The sequence below is a fragment of the Necator americanus genome, chromosome I, assembly GCF_031761385.1.
Source record: "Necator americanus strain Aroian chromosome I, whole genome shotgun sequence".
NCBI classification, from domain to species: Eukaryota; Metazoa; Nematoda; class Chromadorea; order Rhabditida; family Ancylostomatidae; genus Necator; species Necator americanus.
In genome coordinates this window covers 27,778,540-27,803,533 of record NC_087371.1, presented here as the reverse complement: position 1 = coordinate 27,803,533, position 24,994 = coordinate 27,778,540, and the positions used below count along the sequence as shown (strand labels likewise).

Sequence of the window (24,994 nt, the reverse complement as noted above, 5' to 3'; positions counted from 1 at the left end):
TTTGGGTTCTTTCGGCTCCTGTTCTCGGGTGTAATATCTTAGAAGATGATGACTTGCTCTAGATGAGGTATTTGAAAGAATATGTTGCAAACGCTCTTACTTTTTAGGCTCTAACGAAGGCTACAACGCCGAAACGTAGACATAATAAAAGCTGTTAACAATATTGGCTATTGCTTGACATTATCAATCGAATACTTGTCGTCAGTGTGCCAAGATTCAGAGAAAGTCGAGAAGAAATGCTTCTGAGAAGTAAAACACCCCATAGAAATGCAGAAATCAGAATGCCAGCGAGCATCATAGTGGTCACCTTGCCCGACGACGCATTCCTTTACACCCGAGTGTGTGATGAAATGAAAGCGCATACAGTGGATCTCGTCACTCGAACAGGTGTTCAGAAGTCCGTCATTGACTAAGTTCGGCCACACTTACTTACGGCTTACATGTCGCCAAGTTTTTATACGCACAAGTGCAAGGAGGGTGAACAGACTAGCCTGATGCATAATGTAACCAAGTCCACTGTCCATCGTAAATTCAAGTCAAATTGTTGAATACGACATTTCAAAAACAACCTTAACTGGGAAAATCGGCGAGGACTCTGCCAATATCAGTTGTTTCCATAACTACCATTTTGTGGATTTCAACAACTGAATCTTGGACGTGAATATTGCTTATTCCAATCTTATTTTCAAGATCAGAACACGATGTGCCCGGAGAATCAGGTATTGACCGATTCTGTAAGGAAGCTATTCCTAGAAGAAATCAACCAGATAAGGTACGTTTCGTCGCTGTCGTTCTTATCTTGCTAGCTATAATTGAGCAATGAATCCAATAGATCACAAGTTGCCCAAGGCCGTTTTGTTACAACTTCAAACATAAAAGCTCGAAAGGCATCGAAAATGATAAAACTTGTGAGTATAAGAATGAGATTTCTGAGCATTGTGTTGAGCAGACATCATTCCTCGTTTCCTCATATTTTAGACATATAATTGTGAGGCAGAAACCAGTGCTATAAGCTGGGCTGAAGAGTGCGAAAACAGGGAGTCGGGGACACCTGATTATGCTGAAACCAGATACATCTATAGGGGAATTACTTTTGCGTATGCGTTTTATACAGAACAGAATGAAATTGGAAACTTCAAAATGAAGAACTTCATGCTGTAAATTAAAATGGTTTGAGATATTGAGAGGGAAGTTGGCTGCTCGATAGCAAATTGCTATTCATTCATGAACGTGGTTTGCCACTTTAATCCAAGGTTCGTTAAACTTCTGACAAAGATTAGATTTATTTATTTAATTAACTAATATAATTAGAAGATACCTTTCAGAGGAGGTGTTATTTGTTACCCAGTCTACAAGGTAGGGCCTACCTGCAACCGTTGCGCAAGAATAGGATTGCCGATCTGTTCTGAAGGACTCTGCACCGCGTGAGCGGACTAGAAGAAACGGTGTTGAGATTCCTCTCACTGGTCTACAGTGCACAGTATAAATGAACTATTTGCAATCAGACTAGTATATAGCAGTATTAGGATGTTCCACAACTCATCTACATAAATAACCACGTTTCTGAGAAGAAAAGCAAACAGTGAAGTGCAATGTGCACAGGATTTCAGCTGAATGTGAACTTTTCCAAGGCAATCCAACTTTCATTGCACATCGCTCATTCTTCTTCCCTCATAAGAAATGTGAAGTCGCTCATTTTAAAGTTTTCACTGCGGGGATTTACTCGTATTCCCACAACGGAACAGTAAGGTGATCTAGTGCATAGCACTACTAGCTAATATATTGCTAAAATGTTCTCTGTTGTACCACAACAAGGAACACCTGTGCCACTTTACCTAATTTTCGATTTGTTTTTGGTGTGGTGCGGGTGTAACGCAGTCGGTAAGAGCTTCACTGTGACTGCACAACCAATTCACCTTTTTTACACTGTTTTTGAAATGAGTTCTCCTTTCGATGAAAGGAAAAATCCTTGTAAGCTCGCTGGTTCAAGGATTATAAACTGCAGATTCCAGTGTTTCCAGGATATCTCTTGACTGTCACCTTCTTATCCTTTTTTCCGTTCTTTATTTCCTTTTTTCTTTCGATATCAACAAAATATTCTGCCAATCTTCTTCCCGGAATTCTGCTACGGCATTACCATTTCTGCAAATACAGGGGACAGCTGTCATGATAACTAGGTTAAGAGCTCGTTAAGTACACAGGTAACCACTGACGCTATAATTGTGATACGGTGCGCATAGTAATCCCATTCATTCGATTTTTCTGCGCATATTTAAAAGTTTCAGATAGCTTAATCAAAATCGAGAACTGTTGTGACAGGACGTTTTTTTTTTATCTATCGTTTCGAAGAATTTTGTGTTATTCACCAAACAGTCAAGTCATTCACTAGCTTCTTATTTGGGTGATTGTTCTTCTTTTTTTACTCTTTTTACCGAAACATTGCAAGTTCAGATTATAAGTTCTACAGCGCGATAAAATAGACTGAACTAGAATAACTCTCCACGAAACAAACAGTGTGAATTCGGAACAACGGCTGGGCTTTGTATTTAGAGGCAAAGTGTACAGCATTCTGGCGTTCAATCCGTTGGTGGAAATACGTTTCCACCATGTTCTTATGTACTGCATTTCTTCTAAAAGAGTAAATTACTTTCTTCCTAGAAACGACGGCAAAAAAAACCACTCCAACCCACTTGTGTTAATGTGAAGGAATTGTTGTTTGGAGTTGTTAATGATTGAATAACATAAAGGCATCACCACACGAATCTGAGATGATACGGGTTTCAGGTGGAGTGTTCGTATATGGGATCCTAGATTATTGAGAGAAGTGATTCCGTCCATTCCTTCCTGATTGCCGTAAAAAAAACGGGCAGCAAGATACGCTTCGAACGATCCAGGGCACTATTTTCTATAACGAATTCGATGGGGGCGTGCCAGCCTTGTGCGCGCGCCGCATCTTCCGGACAGTTCTTTACTGAAATCCGCACCACCTCAGATTCGTGGGGTGATCCGTGATGGTAAGTGTTTCCACCTAAAATTTGACGAGTACCAAAAGCAGATTTGGTGAGGGTACGAGTGTTAGCATGTTACTGTGCTTGGGTCTCCTTCACCTTATCGCAAAAGCTTAAGCTCTGCAGGAGGCAAAGTGCAGAAGAAGCGACGTACGACAGATGAATGACGCTACACTCGTCATTCGTGGAGAGCAGGTTCAGTCGCGAAATGTAGGCGGTTTTGGTTTTGTTGTGCACCCATCTGTCGTCCCTGTTGTCGATTCTCATTAGATCCTGTCACCTCGTCTGGCCATTCTCCGCCTCCGCCCTCTGCGCCGAAAATCCATCAGTATCATCAACTGCTACTCACCAACATTTGCAGCTGGTGAATCCGAATTGGACGCGTTTTACGAGGAGCTGGAGGAAGTAGTCCGCAACGAGGAGTCCTTCTACAAATTCGTTGTCGGAGACTTCAACGCAAAACTAGAAAAGGCCACAGAAGAGGAATACAGGATTGGAAGATTTACACTAGGGGACCGGAATGAAAATGGCAATCGTCTCGCCGGGCTGCTGTCCGCCGTTCGCCTCTTTCATGGGAACTCTCTTTTCATGAAAAAAGATCATCGTCGGTGGATATGGGAATCGCCCAACGGTGCGACTAGTGCTGAGATCGACTACATACCAACCGGAGTTGTGTCTACTTGACGTCTCAGTAGTACCATCTTTTTACACTGGTTCTGATCACCGTCTCCTTCGTGCGAAAATACGATTTAGCCACACGATTTAAAAGAACATCTGCCATTGGCAACGAAGGAGAAAAGAAGTCGTCTACGACGATTTCGTACTCTAGGACTCCTTGTCCCAAGATGGCTGGCACATCGAAGAGGATCCAAACGTGGACTACGAGATGCTGCTCAAAGGGTTACGAGCCTGTGCTAAATGTGCCTCGAAGCCGCGCACGACAAACTTGGATCGAATTTCGAAGACCACCAAGGAATCGTTGGAAAGAAGAAGGGCTTTGAGGCTTGATCCGATCACATCGCACATTGAGTGGTTAGTAGCAAACACTAGCTGCAGAAAAGCGTTGCAGGAGGATCTTTTGAAACACAGGCAGAAGAAGATTCTGGAAGCAGCACAAAGAAGAGCGAGCCTAAATAAATGCCACAGGGATCTCATCGAATATAATATTTCGCTAGTAGCCTTGTTGAGCGAAGACGGGACTCGCAGTGGAAATCATTACAGAGAGGTTCTACTCGAACTCGATCGATGCACGACTAGGATACAGCTTTTCCACCGCCCTCTCACAATACCCACTGGAAAGAGGGGTACCACAAGGCGATACTATAAGCTATAAGCCGAAGCTATTCACGGCTGCATTGCACAGGATAATGAAATCGCTTTCCTGGGAAGAAAGGGTCATACGTGTTGATGGAAGATTTTTCTCCTTCGTTTCGCGGATGACATCGTTCTCTTTTCGAGCAGTACCAATGAAGCAGAAACGATGCTCAACGAATTGAACGAAGCAGGGAAGAGAATAAGACTGCGAGTAAACAGAAAAAAGACACAGTTCATGAAGAACGCTTACTGCGAGGACGGAGAAGTACAACTTGAAGGCTCCCAATACGTATGACTTCGTCATACGTATACCTATGAACATGGAAAACGACTTGAAAGAAGAAGGAAGAACTGAATAGAAGAATGAGAGCAGCATGGGCAGCATTCGCAGCCGTCAAGGAAGCTACGGACAAACTGACGGCCCAAGATCTTCGTGCCCATCTGTTCGACTCGACAGTTCTTCCAGCACTCTCTTACGCAGCGAAGACGATTTAAACACCACTGTCTAGGAAGCTACTTACTACCCACAGAGCCCTTGAGAGATGCCTTCTGAAGTTTAGCCGGCGCACACAACACCTAGCCGGTTTTCGCAGCTCCGACTTAAGAGGAATGTCCCGTCTTCGCTATCTAGCGGAATATGTATCGAAAGCAAAACATAGATGGGCCGATCACATCATGAGAATAATCGACGATAGATGGACTAAAAGAACGCTAGAGTGGATCCCAAGAGATGCTAAGCGCCCTCGAGGAAGACCGCCAACGAGATGGGGTGACGTGTCCGCTACACGGATGGACTAGCTGAGAGCTCAGCTGGATACGGCTTAAGGACCTCGTCATCGTCATTCACAAAACTTGAGAACATCTTGAATGACAATGGTTAGGGAAAGAAACGAGTGGAAGAGATTCTGGGGCCCGCACGTCCACTGAAGACGGGCCATCTAAGCACCTAAGTAAGTATCATGCGTAATGACTACAATCTGTCCTACTGTAACGGTCATCACATAACTCGAATCAGCTGGTTTATATAGAACTCTACGAACTCTAAACCTAATGTAATCACATAATGAAGGATGCTTATGTTGTTGTTGTTTTGTTCAACAATGTTTCCGCTTCAAAAATAGCGAGGAGAACCGCTGTTAGGAACAGAAGCAAGTTCTGTTCTGATAAAAATAACCCCACTTTGGATTTTTATTGACTACTCAAGGCGAAGGAAGCGAGCACCACAAGAATTCTGAAAGCCGGAAGTTCAGACAGATAACTCAAATAACTGCTGGAAATCATACCATTCGCGGAATCGCTGACGCGTTGCGAATTGCACGCGTTCTGTCATCCACAATAAGTTGCCTTTTGTAGCTGCGCTACTAAATATCATATGGCCATGGAGGTTTTCTTTCCCATCATTTCAATTATCTTCAGCGTATCTTCTCAGATTTCAAAATGCTTACATCATATGGCTTCGACAGTAATATATATATAATACAGCAGCGACAAAGCTCGAGGCCTTTTCGGCTCGCTCTCTCTCCTTTCCTCTGGCGGCCTCTCGCGGCTTCTTCTTCTGCCCTCTACCGCTGGCTCCCACCGACCGCCATTTCCCTTCGGTCGATACCGTCAATACCCGTCGGTACCACTCTATTCGCTGATCTTCGAACAAATATTCGCAGGACACTCGGCATCTGGTCGTCAGGAAACAATAACCGAGTCAAGGAACGGTTCAGTACCTGCAATACTACAAACTTGCCAGTCAAGAAGAGCTGCTTCAGCACCAAATTCTCTGTAACTGTACCGCGTGGCGATTCCTAAGGGAATTTCAAGGCGAGCGTTACTCAAACAAATTCTGCAGCTAACCACATTCTGGTGCATCAGAAGAAAATCGAATCGAATTTGGTTTGCAATATCTTTCAATACAGTACCATTGTCTTCGTGGCTAGCAGTCTCACTTCTCGAAGAAGTTGCCTTTGCAATACATTTCAGTACAACAATTTTGTCTTCGTGACTCTCACTTGTACTTCTTAAAGAATTTTGAATCTTCTGTGCAAATTCGCTCACAATATCTTACCCTCAGCGAATTCCTTTCCAATATCTCCTTCAATAGCCACTATCATTGAGATTTTGGTCAACAGTCAATATGTCTGCGCAACTAAGAACTCAGAAGCGTCTCTTAACGACTTTCACTAATAAATTAGAGCATATCGTCTCTAAAATAAAAGATGAAAAGCTTGAAGAACTTCCATTGGATCCTAATGCGCCTCGCACATTGACTCATCAATATGTGAGTAGGCTAGAAGAAGCCATTAGCGCAGTCAATTCTCCCATTCTGAACGTTGAAAAATCACTCAATGATTTCACTTTATTGGTCGATCGGCTCGAAGAGTCATCAAGGTCCGGGCAACATGATTACGATGGCTCAGGCAAGTTTAAGTCAGCACTTTCATATGCGTTCGACCTCATCATATTACTACAAGCGCGCCTTCAAGCTGTGAATTCTTCACGTCGTCTAAGTGCAATTGATGACACAGCTGATAACCACGCGCGGACGCCTCAGCTCCAAACAAAAAAGATAGAGCTACCACCACTACCCATTCCAACATTTGGGGGGAACATATGGGAGTGGGAGAATTTTTGGAAGATTTTTAGCAACAATACTCATTCTCAAGATATACCCGAGATGGTGAAATACAATTGCTTACTCAATGCACTAAAGGGCGAAGCTCGCGAATTAGCATTAAAAAATTTCAAGTCACGAAAGACAATTACGCGAAAGCAATAGAATTTCTTGTTTCGAAATACAATGACAAAGAAATTCTAATCAATAACTTGATCGAACAACTGGATGCGTGTACACTGCGCAACCCTTCAGTGAGGGACCAGCGTTCTCTCCTTGAACATTATCAATTTATTATCGCCCAACTGGCCGAAAAAGGGGAACAAGTCAATAGCCACTGGCTCATCAAAAAGGTGTTAGCCAAATTTCCGGACTCTGTTAAACGGAAAGTAATTTCCAAAAGGCGCGGACATAATCCGAGCGTCCCATTCACAATAGAAACTCTCTTTAAATACGTGGACGAAATTTTAGCGACAGAAGAGATGTTTCTAATTTTCCCCAGTAAGCATCCAAATCCCCAGCAAAAAGCGAATAATATCCCCAGAAAGCCTCGGGATAATCAATCAATAACTGCAGTATGTATGTACTGCAAAGGGAGCCATACATCCTTCTCATGTACGAAGCTCGCAACTCCTCAAGAACGTTCGTTGTACTTGAGACAAAACCACTTATGTCTGATATGTGCATCTCCGAAACATAGCACGACTGAATGTAGAAGTCGTCCGTGTTTCAACTGCAACGGAGCACATCATACATCCTGTTGCTTTAAAGCTAAGCCCACTCCGAAGCCAAGACCTTCTCAACAGAGGTCTGAGACCAAGGGAATGTGCAAACCAATAACAAAGGGATCTGCAAAGCCAAGCAAAGCTGTTGTGGCTACAATTTAATCCGATTCAATGCTCAAACCCAGTAATATGGGCCAAGACAGTACGGGTGAAGGGGTAAGGGTGAACCACAAACAGTGTTCAACACCCAACTCTCCGACCGTCCATACTTACTCACAGGAGAGATCACTGTGATGGACAATGAGACAAAAGCCATATCCAAGGTAGATGTTCTCCTCGATACCGGAGCGGAAACATCATTTATCGAGAGTTCACTTGCAGCAAAGTTACACCTTCCTGTACTCGAACATAAGACAATTAGACTGCACACGTTTGGATCGAAAGAAACGAAGCAAGAAAAGTATGCGCTAGTCAGATTGGAAGGATGGGATGACGAAGAAACTTTGCATTCATTAGATCTGTTGACTTATGAGGTTTTGACTAGGTCTTTTTCATCACTGCAACTGTCGGTAGAGGATCAGAGTTTCCTGAACTCCCTCGACATTTCGCTACCTATACGAAAAGATAAAAAAATTGTCAAACCTCTCATACTCCTACAATGTGATCAGTTGTGGTCATTCATGAGGTGCGACAAATCAGCAATACCTTTGCCATCAGGATTTTATCTTTTGCCAACCAAGCTAGGACCCATAATATCAGGAAAAGCGAAGTCAATAACATCCAAAACGGCTCAGTCAATGACATGCCAACTGATTCAAGTTTCTCCTTATGTAAATGACATCAGTCACTGGGATAGTACCCGGTCCATGGATGATGCTGGTGAAACTCAAGCCACTACGATAAGAGCTACAGTGTCAGACATAACCGAGGAAGAAAGGGAGAAATGGGATCAATATTGGACAATGGATAAAGCTGGGACTGAAGGACTCGGCAATACCGAGAAAGAGGTTCGTGCTGCACTAGACGAAAAAGTTTGGAAATTCTTCAACCACACAATCCAACAGAAAGAAGACGGATACTACGTCCCCCTTCCTTGGAAAGAGCGATATCAATACCTTTCGGACAATGAAGCACTCGCCCAGAAACGTCTAGTCAACGTATGGGCTTTATTACGAAAGGATGTGAACATTCTGAATCAATACAATAACGTGTTCCAAGAACAACTGGTTAACAATATAATCGAAATAGTGGACGAAACAGCACCAACTCAAGGAAATCAAGTCCACTACATCCCTCATCAGCCCGTCTTTACTCCGAACAAAGCGGCAACCAAGCTACGGGTAGTTTTCGATGCGTCGGCACACTATAAAGGGTGCCCCTCATTGAACGACGTACTCTATAGATGACCGGTAATACTTCCGTCTCTGTACGGTGTACTTCTTCGTTTCAGAATCGGACAAATCGCAATAATATCGCATGTAGAGAAGGCTTTTCTGCAAGTACGATTACGAGAAGTAGATCGTGATGTAACTCGATGTCTCTGGCTTAGAGACCATAACTCGTCTCTGGACCATACACTGGACAATATCTAAACGTTCAGATTCAACAGGGTCACATTCGGAATCAAGTCGTCTCCATTCCTGCTAGCAGGGACAACGTACTATCATCTCGACAACCATACCAAAGAAGCACCTTTGGGCCAAGAAATAAAGGAGAACTTATACATCGACAAAAACAACTGTTTCAAGAGATTCACATGAACCTACGGGAATTCACTTCGAACAATACCCGTCTAATGGAGGTAATACCCCACTGATAAACAACCGGAGTGGCATCAATTTACTAACTTTATTTCCGGGTTCGAGTAAAACTTACCTCGGTTTTTAGCAAAAAAAAAGGAAGTACAAACCTCTTGGTGACATTTTCCGATGCCAGTTCCAACTCAATAGCCGCTTGCGTATACCTATACCAAGGTAATCGCGCAAATCTCATTATGGCCAAATCGAAACTTCCATCGGTTTAGGCACAATATACAATACTCAAATTGGAGCCTAATGCAATGACATTAGCAATGCGCCTCGCAATTCCGTACTTTCTCAACTTCAATCAGTTGTCAATATTCATGGAATTCACGTGTTCTCTGATTCCGAGATCGTTTTGAACTGGCTTCAACTCAAACCAGAAAAAGAGGTCAGTTAATTCATCCATAACCGCCTAACCGGGATACGGAAAATATACAAGCACATAACAGAACAGCACCTTTTGGTCCGATTCGGTTATGTGACCTCTCATGCTAATCCCGCCGATTGTGGGACAAGAGGCCTATCCAAAGATGAGTTCACCACGCATTTTTGGTGGACAGGCCCTCAATTCTTATAATTACCACCCTCAGACTGACATGCAATAAATCCTTCATCATGACGACAGAGGACATAGGTGATGAACTCCTCAGTTTCGCTTACGAGCAATCCAATGAGATATTGACGGTTAGTAAGAAGTCTTCTTCAGAAGACGATCTGGACTTGATCAAATATGACCAAGTACGGAGTTGGACTAAGACGAAACGTGTGCTTGCATACGCGTTACGCTTCCCCCTAGTAGCTGCAGCGAAACTCAATATCACGCGAATCAATAAGATCATGCTCCTCCAGTAGTGGTATCCACTGGATTCAATACCTTTGACTGGACCGGAGGTTCAATTATCGGGAAAACTTCTCGTAAAGAACCATCAAAATATCCACGTCACGGAGCAAATAGTGCGTTCTCTCCACCATCTCAATACACAACCAGATTATGAAGGCGTCTTACGCTGACATGGACATCTGGGTAAAGCACAACTAGAAGATATTGCCAAATATCCTGTCTTCATTCTTCAGAATTCCTTTCTGGCGGAGATTATAATTCGGGACTATCACCAAAGAGGGCATCTGGGTATGAATCACACTGTCGCACTCATTCGGCAACACTTTTGGATCCCAAAGATACATTCTCAGGTGACAGGGATAATTCAGAAGTGCATACAATGTCAACGATTCAATAACCTTCCATATGGCTATCCCACTCGAGGAGATTTACCTAAGGAAAGAGTCATCAGGTCTGCTCCTTTCCAACATGTGGAACGTGATTATTTTGGACCCTTCACAATAAGAACAACCTCAAACAGCCAAGCGAAATGTTATGGAGCAATTCTTAGTTGCATGGTAACACGAATGATACATTTGGACGTGGTATCGGATCTCACCACGACCGCCTTTCTCAATATGCTGCGCCGATTTTTCGCTAGAGGAGGAGTACTTCGATCCATCACAAGCGACAACGCTCCTACATTCGATTTAGGCAATACTATTTTACAAGAGGATATTCAAACGGCACGAAATGACTCCGCTATTATGAAAGAAGTAGGAAGTAGGGAAATTGACTGGAGGCACATAACGCCGTATGCTCCCTGGCAAGGAGGTTTCTACGGAAGGCTTATCAAGACAGCCAAGCACTCGCTCCACAAAATTCTCGGTAGCTCAATAGTGTCACTGGAAGAACTTTCCACAATTGTGTTCGAATTTGAAGCACTTCTCAATACACGCCCACTTACCTTCATCGCGAACGATTTTAATAACGATCGAATCCTGATTTTCAGCAAAGAGATATCCAGTTATCGTATCCGTTGGGGTTCACCTCTGAATCAGAAGATCCCCCTTATCTTTCACCAATAGATGCAGCATCGTTTGGTGTTAATAACACCAAACGATGCTGCATCTATTGGTGAAAGATAAGGGGGATTCTAAAGGGTGAAGATAAGGGGGATTCTAAAGCTACAATTGCTTGTCGTTTGGTGTTATTAACACCAAACGACAAGCAATTGTAGCTTTAGAAGCCTCGTACAAACTTACGGACAAGTTCTGGAATACTTGGCAGACACAATACCTAACGGCTCTTCGTGAAAGCATACTCGCGAAGTGAGTCACAAAAAGGGTTGTTCACGGACACCCGAGGTGGGAACTCTGGTACTTATATGTGATTCTCTACAACCACGTCACTCATGGAAACATGGAGTGATACACCAAGTAATAGCCAATAATGAAGGGAAAATTCGAGAGGTAGTAGTACGGTTACCATGGCAGCGCCTCATAAAGCGTCCGGTAAATCTACTCGTCCCTTTGGAAGTTGATGATAACGGCAGTAGCACGAAAACAATTTTGGAGAAGCCCAAATCAGAAGAACAGGCATCAACAGAACCGTCTCAACGAAGAGACCAATCAGACCGTGACACGTCAGTATTAAGAACAGCTCAAGAGCCCAAGCCGCCGCTACGATCCTCGTCCACGACGGAAGATCGAAGAAAACGAGGGCACAGAACCCATCGCACGCACCACCTCAATAAGATAATGAAAGCTTCCACATTACTTCAAGTCTCTCTGATGCTATCACTGAGTGTTATAATACTTGCTAGTAAAAGCAAAATAACCAAAGGAACGATACATTCAATACAGTGCGTCCCAGAAGGTGTCCATCTTATTTCCTCCGATAGAATCCCGTATGAAGTCTGTGCGGAGAATTACTGTGTTCAGTTCGATAATCCTCGCGTCGATGAGAATATCGGATATTATTCTCCATGAACACTTGGTTCAGTGGGAGTTTGGTGAAAAACTGAACACTATCGAAACTCTGTGTCCCCCATCTTCATTCTGTCTAGCAATAACCTGCACCTTTTGTTCAACCAATATCTTCAACCCGGAATGTTGGCCGATAAGTGCCGATAAGTAATACTAGAGACAGCAACCCTGTTGTATCTCCTAATCACAGGCTGCTACATACTGCTATACGTTCCACTAGTGGTCGGTAAACCGATTAGAATAGCCGCCCAAATTTTGTATGCCACAGTCAGGTTCTTGACCACTGCAGAAGGATCAGACGACGTCAAGCTCCCGACAGAATTCGACAGAGACTCCTAGCAGAAATCATAGCAATATCCTTGATAGCGATCATACCGGCAGCAAAGCAGTGCCAGCACATCTTCACGCATCGGTCCGGCATCTGCACAAATAATGGGTTCGGACCGTGCCAGATTGAGCTCTCAGAGGTGTTTAAATAAAACCCCTTCAAGGGTGAAGCCTGCCTCAAAATTACTCGGAATGACATATCCATACATGAGGTCTTCAATGGAAATCGCTTCTCCTCAATTGCGAACCAGAGACAGACATGTTCGCTAGAGACACTGTCCACAAAGTAGCGGATAGCAAGCGCTGTCCCCATAGTGGCTCATGTACAGGTGACAAATGCGCGTCAATAAACTCATCAAGCATCATACCCGAACTTGCAGAAAGAAACCAATATCCAGGCAATACAGCTTGTGTAGAATCCTGCGGAGGACCAGGATGCGATTGCTTTTTTCCAAGTTCTGGATGTTTGTTTTATAGAATCTACCTTCAACCCATCAATAACAAAACTTTTGAGATCTTTCACTGCTGTAGATGGGCCGAAGCTGCTAAAGTCGAAATCACCCACATTGACGGGATTCAGCGAAAAGCTAAGTCTCTCACAACAGAACTGATGCCGAATGTACCTGTTAGGTGGAAGTCTTTCACCTTCACTCTCAGCTCAGTTTCGGTTCCACCAATTCCACTACTCAATACCAGATTCATATCAGACGGCAAACACACTGCTGTCTGGAAAACCAATACAATACCTGCGCTCAGATGTTTTAATTGTGACAATACGCAAACATTGAGCTGCGAAGTCTTAGAAGACTGTGTATGCATGCCAGCCGAGACTAAAGCTAATTGTAAATATAAGGATTTCCCTAATGGTCAATGGTTCAATAACGTTAAAAACCAATTGCTAGCAATATTTCCTTCACTATCGCTCCGACAGCACCCTACCTCAAAGGTACAGGCACGCGTGCTCCACATGGTGACTTCAGAAATAATAATGAGCCTTCAAGACAATATCGATCCCGTCATCTTGGTAAATGAAACAATCTGTCAGCTCTCGGTCACCGATCTAGTAGGTTGCTATGTCTGCGCGAAGGGAGCCGCAACAATGGCCACATGCATTTCCTCCCGCGACAATATCATGAAAGGCTTGGTGAGAACTAGGGCGGATTCGAACCTCCGACCGATCGCGCAGGAAGCGGAACCTCTAGCTGCTACACTACACCTACCCCTTAATTTCAGTTACTCAAAATAAGTAAGCCTAGCACTAACAACTTTGATATAACATATTTTTGTGTCGTCTAGAACTAAAAGATTACTTCTGCTTTTTTTCTGTGATCTCATGGACATTTCAGAAATACTGATTATGAATCGTTCCTTCATTTTTTTCATTTTACTTAAATCTCAACGCAGAGAATTTCTCCATGCTTTTCGTGGGAATCACTGCTAACAATGCTTCCTGTTTAAAGTTTGAGTTACAAGTTACAGTTTGAGTTTAAATTTGAATAAATCTAAATCTGTTTCCTGATAGAAGGAGCGCACGCTCAGCTAGTTCAGTTGATTACTCCCGTTTCTAGCATAACGATACTTAGTGAAAGAGCGAACTTACAGCAAACGCCATCGCGTTTACTTCAACTCAGAATTGTTTGAGGTTTTCGAACGCACGTTAAGTCTATACTACATAAACTAAAATATAACTATACATAATATAATATAATCGAAGTTGTTAAAGTGCTACGGAGCTATCAAGTCAGTGTTTTATCCCCCAGACAGATCTGGTATCAATCCATCGATCCCGAAGAGGTGGAGGGCCTAGTTGGTAGTGGGGCGGATTGGAGCCACCGATCGATCATGTGGACGGCAGAACCTCTCACCGACTGCGCTGCACCCGCACTACACCAAAAAAGGATAAAGGATAAAGTTTCTGGCATTAATCAATCCGCTTGGGATGCGCCCCCACGTTCACTTCAATTCAAAATCGTTTGAGGTTCACGAACGTGTAACTGCCCTACACAATCACTTGCAAGGGCTGTCAAGTCAGAGTTTTTTTTTCTCTTCCGGACAACTCTGGTACCAATTTATACCCCCGGAGGGATGAAAGACTTGGTGAGCAGTGGGGCGCATTCGAACCTCCGATAGATCATGCAGAAAGCGGAACCTCTAACCGCTACACTACACCCGCCCCTTAATTTCAGTCACTCAAAATAAATAAGAATAGCACTAACAACTTTGATATAACATATTTTTGTGTCGTGTATTTTTTGTGGGGGTGTTCTCTGTCGTGGTACAACGTCAACATTTTAGTAATATATTAGCTAGTGGTGCAATGCACTAGACCGCCTTACTGTTCCGTTATGGGAATACGAGTAAATGCCCGCAGTGAAGACTCTAAAGTGAGCCGTTTCACATTTCTTACGAAGGAAGAAGAATGAGCGGTGTGCAAGGAAAGCTGGCTTGCGTTAAAAAAGTTTACCTTTAATTGAAATCCTGTGCACATTGCAATACAATGTTTGCTTCTCTTCTCAGAAACGCAGTTTATTTTTAGATGACTTCTGCAATGCCCTAATACCATAATACAGTAGTTTCTAGTTCCAAACAGTTAATTATATTGTAGATGAGCATCTTTTCTTCTAGTCCGCTCATGAGCTACAGAGTCCTTCAGAACAGTTCGGCAATCCGATTCTTGCGCACCGGTTGCAGTAAGGTCCTACCTTGTAGATTGGAGTACCAGCAACATCTCCTCTGAAAGATAAACTCTTCCTGTGTCAAATGTAATCTTTTTCTGATATTTAACGAACCTTGGAGTAAAGTGGCAAACCACGTTCGTAAATGAGGAACATCTATTTATCGAGCAGCCAACTCCAGTCTCAGTGTCCCAAACCATCTCAATTTACAGCATAAACTCTCTCAGTTTTCAGATATCCTACTTCTTTTTGTTCAGTGTGAAAATGCTGCTGATTTACCTTCGCAAAGTTTTTTATTCCAAGATTTGTTTGGTAAATATTCTGCGGTTTCGTGCCGGCCGGAGGCAGACTGCCAGTATTTACTTCATCCCTCCAGGAGTTAATAGCCTGAACAAGTATGTAAAAGAGAGGTAGCGTCTGTCTTTGTGACTAATGTTGTCTACCGTTCTTGCGATAGTGTCTTTTGCAGCAGTAGTGCCCTGAAAGATGTATCTGGTTTCAGCATAAATAGTTGTCCCCGAGTCCCTGTTCTGGCACTGTACAGCCCAGTTGTTGGCACTGGTTTCTGCTGCGCAGTTATATGTCTAAAATATGAGGAGTGATGTCTGCTCAACACTATGCACAGAAATCTCATTCTTATACTCACAAGTTTTATCATTTTTGATGCCTGCCGAGCATATCCGCTTGAAGTCGTAAAGAAAACGCCTCGAGCAACTTGTGATCTATTGGATTTATCGTTAATTTACATCTACTAAGGTAAAACTGCAACAATCAAACATGCCTTATCTGATTGAATTGTCCTAGGAATATATTCCTTATAGAGTCGGTTATCACGTTATTCCCTGGGCACATCATGTTCTCACCTTGAAAATATGACTGGAATAAGATTTTGAGCAATATTCACGGTCCAGATTCAGTAGCCAAAATCCACAAAATAGTAGCTGAATGAGGAAAGAACGGGGATTCGCACAGGATTCCAGAACTTTTCTTGATGATGTTCTTTTTGAAATGTCATATCAAACTTGATTTGATTTGAGTTCACGATGGGTCAAGCATGTGATGGGACTTCCCCATCGGGGGTCGTAAAGAGGATGGGGGAGCCCAAGAGAAGGGTGTCGGGCGGGTGCGGTGGATGAATTAAGAATAGCATGATAGCCAATGCAAAATATTAATTACGTTAAGGATAAAGTGTCTGATGTTAATCAATCCGCTTAGAATGCACTCCCACGTTCACTTCAATTCAGAATCGTTTGAGGTTTACGAACGTGTAACTGGCCTAAACGCTGACTTACGGTGACTAACAGATGTGTCTAGTCGATGTTTTTATCCTCCCAGATAACTCTGGTACCAATTTATCGACCCCGGAGGGATGAAAGGCTTGGTGAGCACTATGGCGGATTCAAACCTCCGATCGATCGTGCAGGAAGCGGAACCTCTAACCGCTACACCACAGCCGCCCTTTACTATTGTATTACGTAGTATCAAATATGTACATGCATTACCAGATATTACATCAAATTATATTAAATAATTACATACATCACAAAATATTAGATTAAGTTCCAAGCGTTGCGCAGCAACATGGAAGCGCTAACATTTTGTTTTGAAGAAGTACAAGTGCTGACAACGTGGCAATGGGACTATGCAGGTTCAAAATTCCGCTAAGCCAAATTTTTGCAAAGGAGTTAGGAACTTGGAACTACTACTAAAAGATGAAGAATTCAATTATAAGTGTTTTTCAGCAGTTTAAACGTGGATCAAGAAGAAGTAAAAAAAGCCCAAGATGCTTAGATTATGTGAACATTGTTAGTTCTGCGAGATCGGAAATATCTAAAGGGGGCGTGCCGCGACAAAGCTCTCCTCTGTTTCGCGCGCTTTTCGCCCCGCCCACTTTCGCTGCTATAAAAGGAGCCGTTCCGTGTTTTGAAATTCATTCCATCAACATGTCATCTGGTAAGCTGCGACCGGAACGGACTCGAGGAGCTGATGCCATCGATATCGAACATCAGCGCCACTTTCGAGCAACAACATCAGCCAAAAGGGAGGAGGTGGACCTGGCACGAAGAAGAGGTAACCGGCGTCCCTGAGGTTGTCCGGCGGAGTGAAGCACATGACCAGAACTTCGTTCATACGTCCGGGGATTTGCACTTGCCGGGCCCATAGTGAGTGGCTAGTTAGGCCCCCCTTTAGTATCGTAGTTGTGTATATATGTGTAAAGTGGGATGAAGACTGAGTAAATACTCAGTGTGCTGAAGTGCAGTGACTACACAGGAGCCACGAGGGAGTGGGTAGGCAAACCGTACGTGCACAGTAAGTGTACGTACGTGTATTGCCAAGGGCTCAAGGAGCCCAAGCCGCAGTGCCCGCAGGTCGGCGGCCAGCGACGTCTCATTAGTGCCAGAGCGTAGTGTAAGGCCGGCATGGGGCCAGAAGTACAGAGAAGCACGGCGGTAGCCTTAGGGCTTCCCAAGGTAGTGACCCGCGCGGCAGAGAGTGAACCATCGATGCCCAGACGCAAGCCTAGTGGCTACCATACCATGTGCGGATGCACTCTATCAATGAGTGAGTCGGAACTGGGCACGGCTGACTAGCATCCACGAACGCGACACGCGACCTTCCAGACCTAACAATGCCGTGCCGAGAATCTGAGCTCTTTCGGTCATTAAATTCTGTTAAATCCATCAAGCAGCTAAAAACTACGTATTTTTTCTTCGTTCCTCTGTAACTCGATCTATGCACCTAACTCTTCTATTTTTTGCCCCATTATTTCCTTAGGTAAGATTTAAAGACGTTCCATAGATTTTAGAACAAGAAATAGAATGGAATAAAAATGAAGAATTTTCAATACCAATATTTCAACAACATTTCAGCAAATTTTGTTTCATCTACTACTTAAAGGGGGTCGTATTCGAGAGGGTCGTGTCCTATCGCCAGACTATTGACTCTAGGTGAGTCTCTGACTTGATTATCCAAAAAAAACAACTCATAGTCAACGACGAGGTTACGATTTACCCCATTTTTCTCTTTTCTCTCGTCAGTTTACCAACAATGCTTTCATCAATTTTAGCGAATCGCCAAAAACTTCGTACTCACCTGGAGCAACCGCAGTGGTCGTAGAGGTCCCAGTTGTGGTTGAGGTGGTTGTGCTGGTTCTGGTGGCATTGCTGCTACCAGCAGTGGTTGATCCAGCTGCAAACCTATCCAAATTTTTCTATCCAACCTGGTGTAATCGACCATCTTGTTATTATTGTGCAAGGTTGGAGAATAAGTTCGTAGAGTTTTATATAAAATTCTATAGTAGAATGATTCGCTTTCTTCTCGGTAATGCGTTTATATTACTTGAAAGAGCTCTGCTTGTTCTACAAAGCTTCCGGTGCGAGGCGTGTCGTTGTGGTCAAAGTCGCCAGTTTTCAATTTCGCAAACCATTTCTGTGCACTAGACACGCCTATGGCACCTTCTCCGTATCCCGCAAATGTTCCGAGAGGCTGCAGCAGATTTCTGACTTCGCTAGAAATCACAAGGAAAAGTCAGTGTTGAAAGTGTAGATTTTTTATTCAATTTCTATTTTTTTATCCATAAGGTTAACAATAGTAACAAGAAATTAAACTATTCAAAAAAACCCACAATTTTCTAGAGCAAAGAGGGCTTTTTTGAAATAGTATAAACACTTAGCTAAAGAGCAAGAAATCACTATAAAACAAAATATAATATAAAGCTCATTCATTTGAGCAACATTTTGAAATATTAGGCTGGGAAATAAGAACTTATTTCCAACCTAATATGTAGGGTTTTATTTGAGCGACGAAGAAGTTATTCGTTCATCTGGACCGAAAAAAGAACCATAATGAATAAGACATTGATGAACTCACCACTTAATGCCAACAAATTCGTAGAGCAGAGGTTTAGACTAGTTCCGCACGTGGTGGTTGAACCAGGTATGGCCTTTCTACACTGAGAGTTACTCGTGCAGCCCATAGGTTTTTTTGACGGCCAGTAGAGTGGCTCTCCAATGACTGGACTGAATAGTAGAAAATATAAAAAAAGAACAATACTTATTGTTATAAAATTACATTCAGAACTTACATGTTTATGCAAAGTTTTTCATCATTTTCAGGATAAGAACAAAAATTTTATTTCTGACGAAAATCAAGAGGAAACAAAGAACGGAAAGAATAGAAGTTTCAAAATCGATTATTTTTAGGTGAACTGCAGTCTCTTATTTATCCAATTGTTTTTTCGATTTTTTGTCATTTATTGTTATTTATTATTATTTATTTTATCATTTATTATTTATTGCAATAATAATATTTATTATCTATTGTTTATCACTCGTTTTATTCATTACTATTTATTGTTATTATTTTTATTTTTTTACCTGTCACTGTATGCGCAAGCATATGCTGTTTTTCTCGGTGCACATTGAGTTATTGTACATCCCAGCGAAATCGATTTGTTGTAAACAATCTAAATAGTGTTAAAATAAAAGTCAAAGGATGAAGTCACTAGCGTATCAATCCACTTGGGCCACCACGTTCACTTCAATTCAGAATCTTTTGAGGTTTACGAACGTGTAACTGGCCTATACAATGACTTGCGGGGGCCAGCCGATGATTTAGTCAGTGTTTTTATCCTCCCAGACAAGTCTGGTACCAATTTATCGACCCCGGAGAGATGAAAGGCTTGCTGAGCACTAGGGCGGATTCGAACCCTCCACTTAACATATTAAAAATTCTCAATTTTTGCAAAAGAACAAATTTGCAACATTGAGAAGAGAAAAATTAAACCTTTATATAAGGTAACGAGATTTGATGATTTTTATAGATATCATGTAATATCCAACAACTCTTATAAGGTACACAAAGTGCAGTAATATCAAAGGCAAGAGAATGGTTGGTGCTTGTGTTCTTGACATTTCTTTATAATTTCCCTTACATCCTCAAGAAATTTTAAATAATTCACAGAACTTGCACCAATTTTAGTGCGTCACATTAGATGGTGGTCAAAAAATCGCAACTAGCATTTTTACTGAAGAAAACACCTACACCGAGAAAAAACAATTTGAAAGAAGGAGATGATGTTCTATCTAAGATACCGTTGTAGAATCCAATGAATCCAATAATGAATTCTTTTGTCCAAATAATAATAAATTCTTCAACATTGAATAAAACCTACTCTTGCAAACGGCGCAGTATCTTTGTTTCCGTAGATAACTGTGGTTTTGTTGAAATTATATTCATATCTTGTTTCCGTCCACTTAGTCATCAATGTATGTATGTCTTGTACAGCTTTGTCATCGGAGGGAGCAGCAATGTTATCACGTATTCTAAATATAAATATCAATATAATATGTTATTTGATTTAGTTAACATTGGAGAAACATTAAACAGCTCACATCCCGTAGTTTATAGATATTCCCTGTATGGCACCTGGTGTGTTGCTCTGAGATTTACATGCGCTGGTAACCGTAAAAGCCTGTAGTTCCAATTCGCAGTTGTATGACTAGAATATCAAGCAGCATTAAAGGCATCACCCTACGAATCTGAGGTGGTACGGATTGCAGGTGGAGTATTCCTATACGGGATCGTAGATTCAGAAGAGGGCGGTGATTAAGTCCATTTGTTCCTAATTGCGGTAAAAAATGGTTAGGAAGATATGGCTTCGAGCGTTCCGGCGCGCTATTTTCTACAACGAGTTCGATTGGAGCGCGCCAGCTGTGTGCACACGCCGGGATCTTCCGAGTTCTAGAGAACTTGGCGCTTATTTATCCCTTTAAAGATGCCACTCATACAATTTCAAATTGAGTGCAGTAGAGGTTTATGAGCACGTATGTGGCTTATATAGTACTTTGCTGGATGCTATCAATGTATCAAGTGATTGTTTTCACCGTTCCAGAGAAGGATGGTAGGATTTATCAACATCGTGAATATGAAGTGTTTAGTTAAACGGTGTCGAACTGCTGGATGCAAAGGCGTAGCTGTAACCTCTTACCAGCATTCATTCATTATACATTCGTCCTACTTTGATGTTTGGAAATGTGGTCAAATTTTAGGATACTTCACAAAATATGACACATTGGTACGTCCTTATACAGCTTCTTTAATTAGTATTTAAAAAGACGTATCGACTATACGAGGGCAACGGTTCTATATACTCTAAACATACCATCATAAACAAGCTTCTGGATCCGGGTAGAGTGCCCCCATCATCGTCTACGGTTCCAGTCGCAAGACTCCTCCTGTAGTTGTTATGTTCACTTTGGAACGCCAAACGTACTTTGTCTTCCTCTCTCGGTGGATTTGAACACACAGTCCGGACTAAATTATGGAGATTACAAATTACACTGTGAGATGAAAAGATTAGTAGTATCTATTCTTCGTGTCTTGAAGGCGCTTTAGATTAGATATTCGCTTTCGCTCAATCTTACGCTGCCATTTTTCAAATCGTCATTCTTTTTCGTTGTCGTAGCGAATAATTCTATGAAGAGTCTAGCAAAACTTGTTAAGAACAACGTCATAGGACCACAGGTCTTATCTCTTAGTCATTGATCCACATAGGTCAAAATTAATTCTAATTAAGTTCAACTTTAAGTTAAACCTAATCTATTTTTGTTAGATAAGATATGTAAGTACACGGAATCCTCGTGCGGTCAGTGTATGTGTATATTTTACTTCTTCTTTAATTCGTGCATTTTTATTCTTACATTGCTGTGTATTTATTATAGCGAAATAGTTTAGGAAAAAGGAACGATGCATAAAAACCTGAAGATATCTGGAAGAACAGGATCGTGAGCGTAACAAAGGAGAGCTGTACTATCTCTGCTCTTGGCGCCAATGCTTCCAGTGCATCGACTACGTCCAGAGTGTTCAAAAATATCGAATTCACCGGGCTTTCTAAGGGTCTTCCCAAGTATTTAATGTACTCTCCAAAGATTTTTTGCAATACTAGTTTTTAAGTTTGAAACAGTTGTAAAATGCACAATATACAGCATTTGTCATTTTCGATATGCCTGGCAACAGTATTAGATATAGAAAGTCATTTCTAGAGTTTCCAAGACTTTTCTTCTTTTTATGAAGCTATGATTTGAATGTGGTTTTTTTTCAAGTGTTTATTGATGATTCAGTACGAAAAACGAACCTGCTTGTCTATCCTTTACAGCAGCACCGGCGACGCTTACGAGTACCTTCAAACAAATGATCAGATAATTACGAAAATAGCACATTAACCTACCAGTACACAGAGGAACACTGAGTGCCAGAAAGTGTACTACAATTAATATTCCCTACAAAATGTTCTCCCTTACTTTAAAGCATCACCTTGATGACAACTTCATCACTTTGCAACAACAAGTACAAGAAATTTAATTGTTTTTATAATCTCCAGTGCGAATATCCAGATGCTTTGGGGTCAAAGATAGAAATGCTGGGTTGACAAATCTTATGTGTGTATGTAGCGGCTATACAAAACAGCAGTTGTCGCGAGGTTCAAGTTAGTTGCTTAGCGGTGCCAGTTCGGCCACTTTTCAACCCCACTAAATTGGACTTCTGGTATATTGTGTTTGCACAAACGTTGATTCCTGCTCATGCCCTAAGACACGTACGAAACAAGCTGGAGTCGTGGCCGAAAAAATCGAAGAAGAAAAAAGTCGTTCGTTATGGCACACCACCGCGAAAATTAGCCTAACAGTCGTCTAAACAGCTTTTCCTGCATGTCAAGCTCTTCCATCACTATGGGCAGTAGTGTCCACGTCTCCGATATGCCGATACGTACAACATGATAGGGCGAACAGTGAGAAGGTAGAGTCGCAACTTGTCTTCGCGAGCTTGTCTTCGATAGGAGTCGACTACAAACACTTCGTCAGGGGTTGACTGGTTGAACAGACCCTAGCGCATTTGTGCTGTACATCACTCTCAGAGTTACCATTGTTCTTCAGCACACAGTCCAGGCAGCAGAACTCCTGTACGAGTGCAATCGGATGCTATCTATCCTATCCTGATGGCTGTTGAAGATCTCGATGATACCCACATCTGTTTACATCATGTACAAGGCCCCGGCCCCGTAATCCATGAGGCTAGCTTCGATACAAGATAGACAAGATATTGAAGTCTTCTCGCATTGCTTGTCAAGAATACCACAATATCGTCGGTGTACTTGAGTTTCGGTCAGTGCGCGTCCTTATGGTGCTAGGATGACATCGGCAAGAGATTGATCCAGGGTTCCTGCATAATGTCGTAGATGGCGAAATTGTACGCAAAAGGTCCTGGTACTGCCCCTTGCCTTACTCCAGTAGCCACTTCAAAAGATGTTGTACATTTGAGTGGTGTTCGAATTACAGCAACTGTTTTTTGATTCATCTTATCAACTAAGCGAACAAACTTTCCTGTACTCAATTGGTGTGGTGCGCTGACAAGACTGCTCACAATGAGAAAAATTGAAAGCGGTTTCGAATTCTGAAAAGGCTTATTGCATTGGCTTCAAATACCGCAGCCACGTTTCAATCACTGTCTTGATTATGAACTTCTGTTCAGCTGTAGATAGGTAAGGGCAAAAGTCAGCCTATTCGTTGCGCATTGTTTCTTCGCGATATTTGTCAAGATTATCCGCTGGATGACTTTGTACATAACACGCAGCAATGAGATTTCTTTTCTATTTCTAGATAATTTAGTGGATCCGTGATGAGTAATTTCTTGTGGAGGGAAACTATGATGGTGTCTCCACAAATCAGCTGTCTTTTCGTCGATCCATAATGGCTGGATGATCCTCGCCATTTGACGAATCGCAGACGGACGAATAGATTTCAGCTTTTTTGCGCTAATTTATTCGTCTCTACTGAGGTATCCTTTCTTCGACGTTTGGATACAAACCGGAACCTGTCAGTGGTTCCTCGCTGACCGCGAATATATGTCGTTAGACGCCCTCGTGGTCAAGACCTGATGGCGCATGCAGTTTAGGGAAAGTGTTGCAGTGATCCCCTTCAATTGATATGGTTTTCTCAGCGACTCTAATAGGAGTGTTGAGGACTAGAGAATATATTGTCATTTTTTCATCTTTTTTTTTGTTCAATTGAAGCAAGAGCCAAGATTGTTAACAAACCTTACTACCACTAAAGTTTCGGCGTCGTCGCCTTCGTCAGACCCCGGAAAGTCAGATCATGTATAACATATAATCTCAAATGCCCCATCCACCACAAGTCATCATTCCCTGAGATGCTATATCATCCAAAATCGAAACCAAAAGAGCCCAAATCGCCAATTTGTGATGAAACAAATCTTTCAAAAATAATTCTTATTAACGGAAAAGAAAAAACAGAGGAAAACAAGTGAAGAATACTGCTCTGCAAGCATAACGTTCTCATCTGTAATTCTATTCCATTCTATTCTATCAGCAGGTTTCAGAAATTCTATATATCGGAGCATCAATCTCAGTCGATATGTCTTGTTTTCATTAATCCATTCATGGCCAGGTGATCCAACTTATTCAAAAAACACACCAGAAGAAGTCGTATCCGTGTCTTTTATGCCTCCTGTTGAAGCATTATCGATCTTACTGTATGTAACCTACATCGTACCTATTACGATTTGAAGAGCAGGAAAACTCAAACTTTTTGCATTTCTAATTAGCTATATACTTGCCCGTAATGGTATATCCTTACCGGTAATTCAGCTCTAACAGTTGTAAGGAACGTACAACTGGTGAACAATAACAGCAAAACGATGTTCATTTCCTGAAAATATA

At 42.1% G+C, this 24,994-nt stretch overlaps 4 protein-coding genes across 6 annotated transcripts; 3 read left to right on the top strand and 1 right to left on the bottom strand.

Moving 5' to 3' along the window:
- Positions 1-281: 281 nt before the first annotated feature.
- On the top strand, positions 282-9,241 carry RB195_007057 (uncharacterized protein; the record flags this gene model as incomplete). 3 transcript variants are annotated; one of them, XM_064180479.1, is made up of 7 exons in its annotated part: positions 282-397; positions 691-772; positions 3,135-3,218; positions 3,279-3,677; positions 3,838-4,040; positions 7,864-9,021; positions 9,100-9,241. In XM_064180479.1, 7 exons carry the CDS (start codon positions 282-284, stop codon positions 9,239-9,241), a joined length of 2,184 nt encoding a protein of 727 aa, XP_064037345.1. The 3 variants fall into 3 exon arrangements, with proteins under 3 accessions (XP_064037345.1, XP_064037348.1, XP_064037346.1); XM_064180480.1 differs by lacking the exons at positions 282-397; positions 691-772 and having other exon boundaries at positions 3,168-3,218; XM_064180478.1 differs by lacking the exons at positions 3,135-3,218; positions 3,838-4,040; positions 7,864-9,021; positions 9,100-9,241 and adding an exon at positions 833-908 and having other exon boundaries at positions 3,370-3,692.
- RB195_007058 (uncharacterized protein) lies at positions 7,943-9,055 on the top strand (the record flags this gene model as incomplete). Its single annotated transcript, XM_064180481.1, has 1 exon — positions 7,943-9,055. The coding sequence occupies one exon, from the start codon at positions 7,943-7,945 to the stop codon at positions 9,053-9,055; it is 1,113 nt and encodes a 370-aa protein (XP_064037347.1).
- A 1,605-nt stretch (positions 9,242-10,846) lies between the features above and the next one.
- RB195_007056 (uncharacterized protein) lies at positions 10,847-11,359 on the top strand (the record flags this gene model as incomplete). The annotated part of the gene is made up of 1 exon (XM_064180477.1): positions 10,847-11,359. One exon carries the CDS (start codon positions 10,847-10,849, stop codon positions 11,357-11,359), a length of 513 nt encoding a protein of 170 aa, XP_064037344.1.
- Positions 11,360-12,802: 1,443 nt separating this feature from the next.
- RB195_007055 (uncharacterized protein) lies at positions 12,803-24,980 on the bottom strand (the record flags this gene model as incomplete). Its single annotated transcript, XM_064180476.1, has 16 exons — positions 12,803-13,044; positions 13,210-13,312; positions 15,289-15,319; positions 15,376-15,461; positions 15,541-15,648; positions 15,705-15,845; positions 15,908-15,983; positions 16,043-16,124; positions 18,355-18,450; positions 19,132-19,280; positions 19,638-19,726; positions 20,435-20,585; positions 20,655-20,761; positions 21,425-21,576; positions 22,397-22,442; positions 24,912-24,980. The coding sequence occupies 16 exons, from the start codon at positions 24,978-24,980 to the stop codon at positions 12,803-12,805; spliced, it is 1,728 nt and encodes a 575-aa protein (XP_064037343.1).
- Positions 24,981-24,994: the final 14 nt, after the last annotated feature.